This window comes from Tinamus guttatus, unplaced genomic scaffold, assembly GCF_059628265.1.
Source record: "Tinamus guttatus ecotype Peru unplaced genomic scaffold, ASM5962826v1 Tinamus_guttatus_pri_ptg000150l, whole genome shotgun sequence".
Classification (NCBI taxonomy): domain Eukaryota; kingdom Metazoa; phylum Chordata; class Aves; order Tinamiformes; family Tinamidae; genus Tinamus; species Tinamus guttatus.
Genome location: NW_028288684.1, coordinates 1,120,245 through 1,136,686, shown reverse-complemented (window position 1 = coordinate 1,136,686; position 16,442 = coordinate 1,120,245). Strand labels below are relative to the sequence as shown.

Genomic DNA, 16,442 nt, shown 5'->3' with positions numbered 1-16,442 from the left:
GTCTAACAGCAAGAGAGAGAGAAGAACAGACTGCAATATGTATTTGCTTTTTTTACAATACTTATCACAAGTGCTGTGCTCTTTACAGGTTTAACAAGGATAAATAGCTAGGTTTCTGAAAACATGGCATTAGTGAACACGAACAAGGAAAGGTATGGATTATCGTTTCTTGACCTTTTACTATGATATTATCTACTGATAAACTTGGCATTACTTAAATAGACATCACTGAAATGTAACCAGATCAACTATAAAAGCTCAGTGTCTCATCCTTAAAAAAGATGGGTTAGTTTCTTAGATTGTTTCACTGGATTATAAAGACGAAAATAAAAACTTAACACCTCTGCTCCCCCCACACCCTGGATTATAGGGAGTTTGCTACCTAGTAAAATATTCCCAAGGAACGCTTAAAAAGAAGACAGAATACGAAATAGCTCTTTGTAAATCTTGTAATCTCAGAACAAAGCATCAATATCTATTGATAAAACCAGCATCTATATTAGTTAATCAACCACATTAAAGGATAATTATCTCCATTCACATCTTTAAGAGAACATTAGAAACATATATAATGACAAAGCCAACTAACTAACACGAATCGCAGTTCTTACCCTGGTAATTTTTCACTAGTGTCATCTTGTTGTAATCTTCTGACAAAATGAATTCCTGCAGGAAGGGAAAGAAAGGAAGAAAAAAAACAAAGAAACAGTGTTCAGAGATGTAAAGTGTTTGAGAATGTTTTCATTTGAATTTGTTACCAATCTAAGCCCTCTTCTCCTTTCAATCACAACAAGGCCTACAGTTTTGCTAATTTTAAGTACCTCCAACTAAATATCCAAATTACTTCACTTTTTAAAACTACTGAGACATGACTTCAAAAGTGGTTCTGAGAAGCATGGCCATAGAAAAGGAACTACTAAAGGAAAGGAGATTTTAAAACCTCAACAAAAATGGCTAGTTCTGGCCAACCTACAACAAAATGGGAGACCTGAAATCGAGCCCATGCCACCCATGCCATTCCTTAGGGCAGCCTGGGCTACAGTGTGCACTTGTGTGCATTCCCGTGCATGCACACATACACAGACGTGTGTGTGGGTGCATGTGCATGCACGCATCACACTCCAACCCGGACACTGCAAAAATACAATTTAAAAAGCCCCCTGAGGCCTCTCAGCCCAAACTACAAACCGGTGTTCCATGATAGGAGTCCATATAGGACTTCTGTTCAACTTCAGTCTCTCGGCAGCTCCAACTAACACTGAATATGGCCTTTCACTTGCTTTGATCCCGCTACTGGCTGCTATTTACTCTAGAATCTCAGGAGACTCTCTTGCTTCATTACTGCTTGCACGTGACTAAGGAGCCTTGTGTGTGGGTGTGAAGTGTGGTTGGGAGAAGCTCTGCTACCTGGGCAGGGCCCACCTACGCAGTCCTGCTGTCCTGGTGCTGCTTCCTAATTCCTGATTTGACTTTGGACCATTGAGAGGATGGAAAACAGCAGCTAAGGGTCTGCGTGGCAGCCTCGACTCTTGGAAAAAGGCCCTCAGGGCTAAACTGAATGAGCACTCGGGCTTCCCTGCTGCTTGTTTTGAAGAGGAGAGTTGCTCAAGGTAGGGGAAACAGCGCAGCCACAGCAAAGCTCCTGCCCATGACTTCAGAGCTAAGAGCGAGGCGGAAGGTGGGATCTGCAGCAATGTCCCTTGAACTGGTGTTGAAGCCACTGTCAGCTATCCCGAGCACTCAGGGAAACAGGAAAAAACAAGGAGTCTAAAGACACACTGCATTAATTTCTAACAGGCTACACAGAAATGCTCTGGTCTAACCTAGGAGATGGAAGAAGTACAACTTAAATGATTTAATGTGGAAGTAGTGTGAAAATAAGAGACACATAAACAAGATAAGCTACATTTTAAAGCATACAACTATGAAATATTCATTTATGAGCACTGTCAACTGCCATTTATAAGTACTGTGCAACAAAAAAGCAAATAGGACTAGACTTCATAAGCCCACACACTATTTATAGAGCAAACCAAACAGTCGGTGTACAGAAGGGCACAAGAGTATCTGGAGACATGCAAACCATTAAAAAGTTGCTATTTACCTACAGTTTCCAAAATATACAGAGAGAAAACAGAGGAAGTCACTCTGCATTTTCTGTGGGGTGGCTGTAGGTAGTAGGCACCCCACGGCCATTTTGCTTTAGTCGGCCCCTCGCAGCTTTCCAGCACCAGGACTATCCTACGGCACCAGGTATCCTGCGTGGCACAGAGCTGGGGAGGCTGCAATCCTCCTGCATCCACCTCATCCACTAACACCTGCAGCCTCAGCTTCTGGGAAAACCACTGTGCCTGTGTGGAGGCACCTATGTATTTTGCTCTTTCTAGGTTTCTGCTCGTAAGCTGGCTATAAATGTTGTAAATACATGTTCTAGTCCATTTTCTGTTCCTTTAATCCACCTCATATTAGCTATCTCCTGGCAGCTGGAGATTACAACAGGGAGTGTTATTTGAACAGCAGAAACAAATGAATTAAGTCACCTGGATTTCTATACCAGGGTCATCTTGACTCTAAAATCCATGGAGCGTTAAGATTGGCCATACCTCCCTATCTGCCTATGGGGAAAGTGGTTTTCATTAACCTTGCCTGAAGAATCCTGAACCACCACATGAAATGCTCACTTGAAGAAAGATCCTTGGTAATGAGACCATTAACCTTCTGCTGTTGTTAGCTAAAGAGAAACAGCTCTAACTGCTGCCACACACAGCAGGAGAATTTGTCTGCCTTTGCCACCAATTCAGATGCCCTGGTAGTAACCCCAAACTTCACCGTGGTGCCACACAGATACAGGCTTGAGCAGGAGGAAGAATGTAGTTTGCACTCCCATCTTGTCAGCAATAAATTTGACGTGACCATTCTATTAAGATAGCTTCAGTGGAAGACTGAAAAGGCTTTTGAATCTCTCTGCTCCTGAAGTATATTGCAAAGAATAAAGCACAACTGGAATACTAATGTTCACCCAAGTACCCTACATATGTTTAAATACAAGCCACATGTATTTACTACACACCACCTAAAGAACTGGTTTAAGATGTCTGTAACATAGTACAAAACAAATGCCATTCCATTAACCCAAATACTTGTGTTATATATACGCATATTTACTTACTGAGATTTTTTGCTTTTCCTTTCCTCTTTTTAAAGCATGTATTATATCAGGATATATCTCCTTGTTTTGTGTTTTCTAATCTTTCCCAGTCCTTTTACTTCCTGCTTCCCTTTAGACCTGCTTCACATGTTCTTCCAGTGCATTTATTGCCTCATCCCTCCCAAGACCAAATGTATTAACTGCTGCAGTGGGCAGGTATTCTAACACAGGGCAGCTTGCTCAATAAATTCATGCCCCGTTGTACATATATTGTGTTACCTGCATGACAAAAGCATTGATTACATCTCTTAAAACAATCCTACCAACAGAGAGAGGCTTTTATCATTCCAGACACAGGTATTTTGCTCCTCTCAGAGCTGCTGACATTTGCTTCTCATTAGGGAGCTGTTTGGCTCTTTTTAATGAGCTAGAAAGGCTGAGGTCACTCACGCAGCTCAGTCAGTGCTTGTTTTTTAACCAAATAGAGAAAGATTTCTGAGTCCTACTGTACCTTTTGCACAGGAGGTGCTTTCTCTCAGGGACTGTAAACACTTTTTTTTTCTGGCAACATTGCTTTTTTTTTTTTTTTTTTTTTTGAATTACTTTGCTACCTTCTTTGCCATATTGAAAATGTCAGTTATCAGTCTCTGCTGTTTAAGATAAGCTTAGTCCATTAAGTGACGTGATCCTATGGAAGCCTCCCCAGGGCAGAATGAAGTTCTGAGTATCTGAGCTGTGCAATCTGGTGCCCGCAGTCCTGCTACATACGGACTCTTACTGATGCCTTCACGGAGGGCACCTTCCTCAGGTAGATGCCAACGAACCACCATGAGCTTCTCTTGAGTCTGTGACCTTTGGAAATCCTCATCCAGGAAATAAAATCAGCACCCTCCTTCAAATTATTCCTACCGAGGTAAACAAAACCTGCACATTGTGTGCCACAGCTAGGGGCCTGGGGCTGCTGATATGACCAAGGCTCTACAAGATACCCATATTCTGCATGTGGACATGAAATGAGACATCCGAAAATATCATTCTCTTACATTACGAAAATATCACTCTGCTTAGGCAACTGTATCCCATCCTAAGGGGCAATAATCATTATACACTAGCTGTGTGTCACTCATTCACAACCTAGTTCGCAGCCCAAGGAATTTACTATCTATACCCCTAGGTGATGTCATTTTAACACCACAGAGCAGATCTCCTTAGAGCCTTCACTTCATCCTATTAACTCAAACAATCAATTCTCACCTTGTCTCACTAGAGAGCAACTAACTAGCAGCAGAATTGGAGGAGGGTGGATGAAGACTCTCAAATCTACTAGCACAGTCTACATCTATTCCTGTTGCAAAGAAAGCTCTGTAAAATGGTTACAGGGGGTTTACTTTATATAATACTCAATTTGGAAGAAGACACAAAATACAATGTAGTTTTCCTGAAGGTAAAAATACTAAACTTGCTACAGGGGCAGGGGGGAAGGGTAAGCATTGTCAGGAAGAGCCTAACTCAGTCAAAGGTTTTCAAAGTGTTGTTTATGGCCAAATCTCTGGATACCTGCAAGGTCAAGTGATGTGGAAGATGAACCTATTTAGCAAGTATCATTTCCAAAGAAGAATTCTGGAGGCCCTGGTGGCCTATTTTCCTTGTTGCCTAGTTCAGAGTGTACAGCAACTTTGCCTGAACAAACATGGTCGGAGAAAAAGATTAATTTCATTCAGCCTCTGCAGCATAAAAACAAAACCCCTCAGTTCTTTCCTCGGGGAATAGGGAAGAGACATTCATGTTATTCTAAAACAGCTTCTAGGGTAAGTAACATGGAAATCTCCAAGGGCAATTCACTCTGCCTAATGACTGCAGAGCCTAACGATTACTTTTGCCTAGGAAGCTGACATTCAGATGGATGAAGTGAGAGAAGGATTCTCATCTTGGCTATTTTCTATAAGTTTTCTACTACAATTGAAAGAATTTTTCTCTATTGGTTTGCTTTGTGGTGTCTCCAGAGACTTGAGCTCATTAAAACAGTTTAAGTTAAGAGCGAAGAGTTTATGACCACAATAAAATCTTTTGGCTCCAAAAAAACAAAACAAAACAAACTAACAAAAAAACCCAGTTGCTAAACATAAAGTAACAGACATATTGTTTTTTCTTAAAATGGGATTGCAAAGGCAATAAAGACTATACAAAACTTCCTTACTGCTTTAGGTACCACTGCTCGTCAAGCAAGACGTCTTTTACTCTTCACAAATGTTTGTGCAGCCTTCTTGCAGAGGAGTTACAAAAGGCTGAAACAATCTCTTACTTCACCTTTGTAGAAGGAAAACTTGTCACCCTGTTGTTACTGTGCTTTACATGGTAGAAATAAGGCACAAAAGCTCACCTCATGGTAATGTTGGAACATCTTCCTTTGACAAGAGCACTGCTTCCCATCCTTCCTGAAATGTACCATGCAATTTCTGAGGTGCTAGGCTTATAACCAAAAGCCATCTAGTTTTCCAAAATTTCTTGCAAAGGAAAAAAAAACCCCTTACTCATCCCCATTTACTTCTGAAAGTCAACCTGACTTTTCTGCACTACATAAAGATTAATTAGAGGTTATGTTGCACACATATAAGAACTGTATCAGCTTAGAGCCCTTTGCAGAAGTCCTTCCTATCCTGCACCCAGCACACACCATGGTGCTGGGTTTCAGCAGACGGGAACGGAAGAGCTGACCAACTGCCAAACACTGAGGCTACGGGAGGAAGTTACCTGTACTTTCCTCTAAGGTCACAGAGTGCCCTAAGGCCATAAGTTCTCTTATTCTGTGGTCCAGAAAGGAAGAACTTCCCCTTCCTTTAGAGCACGGTTGCAGGCTGCTTTTTGAGCACCTGGGATTTTGTTTCAGCACCTCAGTATAGCGAGGAGGTACCCTTTCTTCCCTCCACACCTCCACCACTTCTTGTAGCACGACAACTGTGCCTTTTCTTACAAGTCTTAGGTTGCTAGAAAGGGATGTGAAACGTTTTGTCACTCGTGGAAGTTGGTGGAGCACGTGCTCTGTACAAGCTCCTACCACATAGCTGCCTGTGGCTAGCGGGGACCAAGCCACCCTCTGAATACCTGTATTCCAAATAGGGCATAAAAACCCTACAGCTTGGCAACAGACAGGATCTGCCTCTCGACACAGCAATACAGACTACTAAATACCCAAAGTCGCATTTCATTTACTGACCTTAGCTTTAGAATGGAAAATATTTGACCCCCAACTCAAGCACCTTCCCACTGTCAAGGCAAAATGCCCTGAGGAAGAAGGACACAACTCTTGCATCAAGCAGGGTATTTAAATACCTTCTCCTTTCCAGTCGCCCTCACATCCCTTAAAGGGCTGGTGAAACAAATGTGTCTAGCAGGACTGGCAGATTAAAGCTATTTCAAAGAGTGGGAAGGAGGAATTTCAGAGGTGCAGAGAATTCTCTGGCATTTATCCCATTGCCTAGACACAAAAGCTGAAACCTCCTATGGGCACCAAAATTCTCTGTTACTGAGCCACTAATAGCTTTATAGGTCAAAACCTTCACAGCTCTGATGTAGCTCACAGGCAACAGCTAAAAGGGTCATGCATCCTCTCCCAAATGCCAGGCTGGCTTTAGTGCAGAGAGCTGCCCATGTGTGAACCTGCAGGCCAATTCATTTAGTTATAAAGCCTGTAGGACAGAGACACCTGTGAGAAGAATCTGAAATGGTGGCAAAATGTTCTTCAGATGAAAAGGGAGCCTATTGATTAAGTACAGGTAAAAAACACTCTGACCCACAGCTCTCTTCTACTAGGTAATACAGCTCTTAGCCAGTCATCCCAAAAGACAGATCCAATGAATAAGGTCAACTGCTACCCTCTGTCTCAAATACAGGAGGCAGAATTCTGTTTTAATATTTTCCTTCCTTTCCACACACAGAGAGATGTTCTCTTAGATCCTCTTAGATGTTAATGAACCAAATCTTTCGGCAACAGCAGCGCCAATTAGGAATATCTCCTACAAAGGAAGTGAGAAGAGAGCATAAAATGTGACCCACAAAGATTGGAAAAGGAGCTAGATTTGGAGCTGAATCCACCTTCTGCTTCTCAGAAGATGATTTTTCTTCTTTTAATTGCTGTTCTCAGAAAACTTTGGTATGGTATGATTAACAAGGCACTCAAATTTAATAAAATGACAGCTGTTCCTTTATGTTGTTATTTTTAAGAACTGTGCAAATTAAGTCAGTTTGTTTAGATGTCTAATAAATATTGTAAAACCCACTCAAAATCTATGTGGCAGTTGACATGAAATTTGCAATAAACTTCCATTTTCTATGCTGCAGTTCTACTAGCAGTAAGCTTTATCTCTCCCAAACACTAACAAAAATATCCTCACCACAACATCACACATATACTTCTCAAAAGGGAAGCATTTCAACTAGAAATCTTGGTATGTACTTACTGAGATTGTACCATTGTCTAGACCTATGGACAGCCTTCTGGTTTCCGGGTTAAAAGACATGCATGAACATGGAGCTGAAAGAAATGAACATGTTGATGAAGTTAACAAAACCATGATCCTCATTCTTGAAATTCTGGAAAAGCTAAAACTAGCTAACATGCTTTATGGTGGTGTTCATCATTTTGCCTTTTCTAAACATTAAAAAAAGGTTTTTGTAATTCATTCAATCCTATCCCATTAGGCTATGGAATAATGGCTACTTTCTGCTCCAGTTCCCTCATTTTTTCTTGCTCGTTACCTGAAAACAGGCATGTCAGACAAGAGCAGCGGTGCTATCTTGATATGAGAGACATTGGACATTCCAGTATGAATCTGAGAGACTGTTTAGCAGAATAATTTAGTTTCCTACATTTCCCTGAACTTCACAACAATAAAATAAAACAATTTTGTTATGTCAGAGGTTTGCATCTTACACCTGGGGTAGGAAACTTAACTCATAGGTATCAGTCAGTCAGGGCTTTGAGTCTAACCATCTCCTACTCTAGTTTCACCACAGACAAAGTAGTTATAGTATCATAAACTATGGTCAAAATAAAAGTCTGTTGAAAACTAGAAGATGTTTTCTTACATCAAAACTTTTCTGTAAACATCAGGATATACTCTTAAATTCCATGCAAGTCATATAATGCTCTCTTGAGAATCTGGTGAGGTTCACATGCCAGGGCAAACCCAAAATTTTCTAATAACAATCCCAGAGATATGCACAGTTTAAGTGAGAAACTATGGGCTTGCATTCAGCAGGCAGGGGCTGTTTTGACTACTTAACACAGCAGCATGCAGCTGGGGCCCTAGCTGTCCCAACAGAAAACTCTGGTATTAAGTTTTCAGTGGAAGTTGCCAACTGTAGCTAGGGGCAGAGATTCTTGCCCCTTCCATAGTGGCAAGCTTTTCTTAAAAAAAAAACATATTCTTGTGATAAATACAGAATACGGTCAGATAAGCTTTTAGTTCTGCTTTTTCCCCTCTTGGCCTCTATTCCCCACTATGGTTATTTGCAGTTCTTGTTCCTAGTTAGCCTGGAGTGCTTCCCTTTGCAGTACTGCCTCTCTGGTATATTCTCGACCTGTGTGATGCCTCACTCAGGATTAAACAGTCCAGTCAGCTCAGCGGGTGATTCTCATTAGTTTAGTTAGCAGCACAGCTATAGGAAGAGGATATACATTGGCTATCAAACAGAAGAGCTCTATATACAGCTATATCAAACAGCTATATGCACGTTGGCTATCAAACAGAAATTGTTGTACTCTCTGCACAGGCAGAAAGCCTACGAGATTCCCATGCCATCAGGCAGCTCTCTCTATTCCTTCCTTTCATTCCTGGAATGATTGACTCAATTAAATCAGGGAAAAGGCTTCAGTTCAGGGGAACTGTCAGAATGAAAACACTTCAATTAGGGCTCCTAACCATGCCGAAGCCCTCCTTCACACCTCCTCCTCAGAAAAGGCAAACCTGACTCTTCAGTTTCACCTTCTCTTCAGACAGAAATGAAAATATTAAAAAGTACCTAACAAAGGAAAAACAATCATAAGGAGAATAAATATCAAATCATTTTAAAGGCACTTAATGCTGGGATTGACATAATCTGTGTTTTAGCTTTAAAGACTGGACTAAGTGTGAGCTAATGCATACACGAAAGCATTATTAACATCTCTTAGGACAATCCACAGCTCACAAAAAACGTTGCAGGTAAATTAGTCATCTGTAGTATGCTTTTTCCAAACAGCCTGAAGCACTTCAGGCACAAAGGTGCAAGCAACTGCTTGAGACAGGGTAACAATAAAAAAAAAAGTAGTCCTGTGCTCCAGATCTGTGCCTACAAAACCACAGCAATGTAAAGACACTTATCCTGCAATCATGATTTTCCAAAAGGAATTCTTCCGTGACATTTACTCTCAGAGAAATCATTATGTCAGCATTAAAATTATGCCCATATTAGCTATGCTAATGTTGTTAAAGTGATACCACTTGTTGTGACATGACTGCAGCCGCCTGCGCATGGAAAGTTAGACTATGACATTCAGATACATGAGCACTAGGGCTCGTTAAAAGGAGAGGGTAAAAAAAAAAGGGCTGTGCGTGTTGTGATGGGGGGCCCCAAGTTCAGGAGATTTAATATCCTTTTAAAATGATAGCCAGGAAAAAGCCTCTGAAGGCCCTTTATTTCAGAACCTTACTATGGTTCGGATTTCAGGTTGGAACAAAATAGGAGCTGAGTAGTCACTACAGAGGTTGGCGTAGAAGTTTGCCTCTATCATTCTCCCTATATACAGGGCAAATACGCACCAATGCTCTGATTTTTGCCTTTGGAAACTGAATTTTACAGGAATAATCCAATGACATACTTCATGTGCTCAGCAGTGTGGCACCTCTATTAGAAGCTGGCACAAGGAGAAGAAAAATACACACCTTGCACCTGCAGTTTCAAGTCTCTCCTGTTGCAAATGCCCGAAAGTGTCATAAGCTTAAACACGTATTTTGCTTTGCATAGGTTTTTATCCTCCTCTTCAAAGCAAAGTGTAATCTACAAAAACTATCATAAGGCAGGAAGTTTATTACCTGTCTCAAATAGTGGATATTTCACTATTCCTCATTACATTAAAACCTTTATTGAACTTCTGCATTTGAGAGGGGTTTTTGTTTGACTGAGTTTGGATTTTTCTTTTCAAAGCTTACTTCTCTTCACTGCAATACCTTTTCTTTTCTTCATTTCACGTATATATGGTTTTTATCTTGCGTACAGACACAAGGGTGAAAGGTTGCAAGTCTAACCACTGGGAGGATTACCCAGCTGGTCAGAGGTCCTCTGCTAATACAGTTGCTGAGATAACTCTGACATGAAGGTGAAGCATTAGGCAGGTTTCCAGCTTACCTAGTTTGCTGCTGATCTACAAGCATGTCTTTTTGATACCGGGGTTGGCTATGCTGGCTTCTCAAAGCAGAACAAGTCCTACCACTGGGTCAGCACGGATGAATGCAACCTACCCCATCCCCTGGGGCCACATTCTGTGCCAGCTGCTCTCAAAAAGCCTTTTAGTGACAAACTCTGCTCTGGAGCCCTGTCTGAGAAAGGCCTGTGGAGATATAGCCCAGGGAGTTTTCCTTACGTGCTCTCTCTGCAGTGGTCTGGCTGTGCAGGGATCTGGCTGGAAAGGCGACTGCTTAAAAAAAAATCACTCACTACCAGCTCTTTCTTCCTCATGTGCTGAGGGAGATCATCGAAAACGTGACTACCATGCTGCCCGCAGCTTTCCCAGCACAGAAACATCCACAGCCAGGGCACGAAACTTCTTAAGCAGGAAACTCCACCTCTAAACAACAGAAAATGCCCCCAGCCACAAGCAATCTACAGCCTTGATCTTCCTTTGCCAGATATCTAATGGCTGTCACATTAAAGATGCACTGAGGGCCCTATCAGGGGAGAGCACTTGTTCAAAGCACGTGGGTGACTCAGCCCAACTCATGTCCCCGAGCGCCCACGCTGCAGACTCAGCACCAAAACCGCGTAGGTGTGGGCCGCGCAGGGCTCTGCCACAGGCCTGACTCACCCGAACGGGTAGCGCAGGCAGGACCGCAAACCTCGCCGCCTGCCATGGCCCCCAGGCAACCTCGGCCTACAGCATTCCCCACAGAGCAACTCCGAACAGCTGTTGTTCTCCGGACAAGAGAAAATACCGCGACCCTACAGGAGAGGCCCATCGAAGAGGTGCTCCACACACAGGCAGGCGAGTTGATCTTCTCCAGGGCAGAGACTCAGAGCTCAGCCTATGGTTGCCAGCCTTAAAGCCTTGGCTGGTAACAATTTAACGGGCATTGCTCCAATCTCTAATTATACCTGACCATTCCTGAAAGTAATGATAACATGACTTAATTTTCATGTCTGATGACTTGCAAGTTTACTAATCTATTAGTGAAGACACACTGTACTCTTAGGTGCTCATATTCATAAAGAAGCTTTAAAATAACATCCTTGTATTGGATCTGGGGCCTACTCAAACAGTTCCAGTACAACTGTTACTACTGGCAATAATGCAGCCTCTCTAAGTCTGGAGGAGGAGCTGACAGGATTTTAAACGCACATGTATGCAGAAACACCACATGGAAAAAGTGTCAATGCCGAGCGGCTGGAAGAGCCATTTCACAACATCTGGACTGGGGATCACAAACCTCTGTAGCCATGTGAAGCCCAAGCCACTGCTAGTGACTGGGGCAGACAGAGCTCCACAAAAATAAGTCTCTATGCAGTTTCTAATAACTTTTGGAGCAAAATATTGAAGAGAAAATACCTTAAAGATTTGAAATATTTTTAAAAACTTGTCCTTGGCAAAAAGGACACCAAATTCGTGCTTCCTTGGAGCAGGCAGTCAAGCACCATGGCCACTCTAGAGCCCCAAGTTTATGCTGCCATGGAACCAGAACTGTTTCACAGCTGTATCTATTAAACATCTTATATTTCATAGAGAAAGATGCCATCTTCCAGATATAGTTGCATTGTATAGTTGTGTATAGTTGTTATCGTAAAATACTACTTTCTCCAGGCACTAGGAACACTTCAGTGGGCCTGGGCGAGCGCTCCCCAATCTGTCTGAGCTAAGATCAGCAGCTCCATCGTCCCGCCAAGGCTGGCCTAATGCAGCAGTGTATGTGAAGCTGCCTGAGGAGCACCTGTGAAGCTGCACGCCCTGCAGCACAGGGGCTATGACACACAGCCAGGAGAGTGCTGTCCTCAACTATCTGCTGGAAAAAAAGGGACACTTATCTGCAAATTCTTTTAAAGCAAGAACACGCTTTGGGAGGGGAGATATACAGCACATCATACTGGAGGGATCCATCAGATAGATTTTTTTTCACATTGGACCATGGCAAAAAGATTCTGCTCCTTCACTGGAAGTCTCTCTGTCTAGTATCCTGATCTATTGTATTGGCTGCTGGACATTAAGTTCTTATCAAATACAACCATTTCCCAATCTAACCTAATGGATTGAGCAAATGCAGGGGGAAGGGCAGAGTGATTTATCTCTCAGGCTCATAAATGTTTGTGAGTTCCATTAGGGGCAGAATGCGAGGCTGCACATTGGGCTCCAACCTGTGCTGCTCTGCTTTTGCATTCAGTGCTCATCCTTTGCTAGAGTTTTTGCCTCCTGCTGCTGCTGTATCCCAAAGCCTCTTGGGAGCCCATCCTTTACTCCCTCTCTGCCCATCACTTGTCACACACAGGTCTCTGCTGCTGGACTTCCCTGCATGGATTTGGTCCCATCTGTCTTTCCAAACTGCCTTACCCTGCCAAACTGCTAGTACGACGCTGCTTATACTTATCCTCTTGCTTTTATCACTTTCCTTTTTATTGTCTACTTAGCCCCCTTCACGGTACCCTTCCCATCTTCACTGCACATTTCACCAGCTCCCAAGGCCATCATATCCATGCTGGCAGGGGTCTGTATTCTCAGCATCCTCCTCTGGCACTGGGCCTTCCTGCAGGAGAAGGGCATCCCGTCTATCAAAGGCTTCCTTTTCCCACTGAGCACAGCAGCTGATTTAAACTGTAAACTGCTCTAGGTTAAGGCTGCATTGCCTTAGATACTTGTAAGAACAAAATAACTGGCACTTGATATAGTAACAAAGGACATAAGCATTTAAAGCATCACATAATTTGCATTAAATTTTAAGAGGGGATTTTGTATTAGCATGCAACTTGGTAAAGCTTCACAGCAGCTGACAAGATTGTTCAAGCACAGTATTTAATAGGGAGAAGCAATCCTGGAAATGGTTGTAAGCACAAAGCTTCATCGAAAGCAGAAAAGGCATTTTGCAAATGCACAGTAGGCAGTGAACATCTCCATATACTTACATGGCATTGCGTGGTATATGCTGGGCCAGTACTGCCCACTGTCTCTCTTCAACCAGACTCGAACTGTTCTACAAAAGAAAAAAAATACAGTAGGTATTTGAAAAAGTAACAAGTAACTATGAAAGAAAACAACGTGGTGATGATGATGAGTGCATGAGACCATCTTTGAAATAAAACGATTTTGCTCAGAGAAGAATTAAACACGCAAATTCATACAGCAGCTGATAGGGCAGCTTCAGAGGAGCTCTGTAAGGCAATGAGAGGAGCCTCTTCCTTGGCACCATGCAAGCCTCAACATCTCCGCTCCACAACAGTTCATCCAGAGCCTCAGAGGAGGATTCGGGGGAGACCAGCCAGGCTCCCGCTCCACAGGATCCCTCTCCCTGCTTTCAGGGCTGCCCTGGCTCCACCTGCTGCCTCCTACTTTTCTCTGCTCCAGGAAACCTGCTGACCCTAGGTACAAAGTTCCTAACTTTTCAGCCTCTATTTACTAGAACTAAATCGATTTATACCTCTACCAAGAAGTTCTTCAGCTTCAGAAACATCCCTTCCCTCAATACACATAGAGCAGCCATTCCCCAGCACGAGGCTGGAGAGGCCGAACTCTTCATTCCTCTCCGGGGAGGATGCGGAGGGCAGTAGGCAGCGGGCAGTCCTTCCCAGCCCCATCCATACGGAGTTGCTGCTCCCAGGTGGGGGCACTTAGCCCTCTGCAGCACTCCAGGCTGCTGCGCAGGGACCTCCATGCTCTCCTCCCTGCTGGAGGTCCTCCCGACATATCCAGGGATCACCTTTGCTTTCTGATAACTGTACCCCATCAGCAGCTCTCTGTCCTGCAGCAAACACGCAGCACATCCGTGTCCTTCACACACCGGAGATCCAGCAGCTGGGGCAAGGAACCCCCATCACGTACCACTTAGGTCTCTAAATATTTATTGCTTCAGTCCTCAGCAGCATCTGCTCTTTTTTTTATCTGATCTCTGAGGCTTCTTTTCTATTGAAACTCTCCCAAATTTAGTTTCAGCCAATTTCAACAAAATATGCCTAATATTCATGTCACCAGTTAAAGCAGCAGGTGACTGGTCCCCAGTTAACTTCAGGAGTAGTTTCTTATTTCTGCAAAGCTCACTGTTGTCTCTATAGCTGCCAACTCTTACTCATCCTAGATTTCTTCAAATCCTTATTATCTCCAATTTTAACTACTAATCTTCCCTACTGTGTTCTGTAACCGATTTATGATGAATATATTAATGTTGTCTAGAATATTTAGTTATCCAAGACAACATTTTGTTAGTGTAACCCAATACATTTCAACTCACACTGCCCATGTCTCTATTCTTTTCCCCTAAAGTTGGCATGCAATGGTAGATATATGGGGGATCTAAAAAAAGACTGTGTTTTTTAAGCCTTATTATGTGGTAGCGAAAATACAACTTGAGTATGATAGTATTAAGAAAAGAAATAAGCAGGAATTACTTTTTCCAGCTCAGGAAGTATGGCAAAATTTGGCCTATGTAAAGGATTGCATGGTCCTATTATTACCTCTTTTTTCACAGAAGAGCAGATTTCAACCTTTATAGCCAGTAAAAGTTGAAAGCAATAATATTAATTGAACTATATAATATACATTATTTGAAGCTTATATAGTTGAACATTATATAAGCAAATCAAGCATCACACGGCATAACAGAAGTAACCTGAAAACTAGTTATTTGTCCTTTGAACTAGTGTGTAAACTTAAGATTAAAAAAAAAAAAAGAAGATAATAAACAGGAGCTTCATTAAAGTGTCCCTGGCTTGCAAAGCCAGCCTTCCGCTCGTCCCGCCCTGCGCCCAGACTGGATTTTCAGCGCCGAGTGGAGGGCGCTGCTCCCGCCGGCCCCTCCGCGCACGTGTCTGCGAGCAGCAGGGCCTCCTCGGGAGCCTGCGGCCCAGGCCGGGCTGAGGCAGCCGCCGCTCACTGTGGCCCTGAGGTGGATCCCAAAGAGACAAGATCCCAATAATACTAAGTAATACTTAGTCTACGCTCCAGAACTAAAGTTATAATGGAAATGAAAGTTCATACTCAAAAATGTTATGCGATAAATCACAGGCAACTAAAATAACTCAATTTAAAGCATCCCTGAGGAGGAACACCAATTATTCTCTAAGATATTTGTCCTTCTTGAGCTTCTTAACCTAAGGGTTTCAAAACTCTCAAGCTTGGACAGACTGCTTTTTATTCCACTTTAAGGCTCTAGTAAATTATATATCTAGTGAGGTAAAACATATTCTAGTTGTAAAACATATTCAACTTGTTAAAAAGACCATTTATAAAAAAATCAAAAGCTGGAAGAAATAAAAATCAAGTTTATTTGCAAAAAGGGCAATAATTTAGATGCTACGAGGGTTTTTTTAAACTGCATCCACTAAAATAATACAGGCTTGCTACTTAATTTGAAAAATATGTTACTGTTCACATTGCTAATAAAGTTACATTGAAACCAAATATCTTTTGCTTAAATTAAAAAGAGGATGGTAGAGGCTCCTTGTTAAGAGTGGAAATGTTTTAGTGCTCTAGGCTGTTCTGTAGCTACACAGTTTGTTCCTTCCATTTCATTGCATAGTTAAATATATTCCAATTCAGTGATAATTCATACAAAATGAGAAACAAATTAAAGGAGGCAAATAACTGAAAAAAGAGTAAGTAAATAAGTCAGGAAATAATTAAAAACTCGTTTTTTTACAGAAGAATAACACCAGTATGAAAGGGTGTTATCTAATGTGAAGGTGTTTGAAAGGCAACATAATCAGCAAGTCAGTTTAACTCATCACAGAAATACTTATCTCCCCATTATATCTTTTTAAATGAAGAAAAAGGATCTTAAAACGTTATTTTTTTACTTTACGTATCTTTAAAACAACCATTCAAAAGTTAAGCACTACAATGAAA

General features: G+C 42.1%; 1 protein-coding gene across 2 annotated transcripts in view; it reads right to left on the bottom strand.

Annotated features, from left to right (window-relative positions):
- The window catches only part of WDFY2 (WD repeat and FYVE domain containing 2), a 76,638-nt gene that overhangs the window by 12,919 nt on the left and 47,277 nt on the right, over nt 1-16,442 (bottom strand). For both annotated transcript variants that reach the window (XM_088522273.1, XM_088522272.1), the window contains exons 2-4: nt 13,511-13,578; nt 7,606-7,679; nt 612-666 (exon numbers count right to left, since the gene is read on the bottom strand). In XM_088522273.1, the coding sequence (XP_088378399.1) occupies nt 612-666; nt 7,606-7,679; nt 13,511-13,517 (136 nt within the window). In that variant the 5' untranslated portion in view covers nt 13,518-13,578. The remainder of the gene's footprint in view (nt 1-611; nt 667-7,605; nt 7,680-13,510; nt 13,579-16,442) is intronic.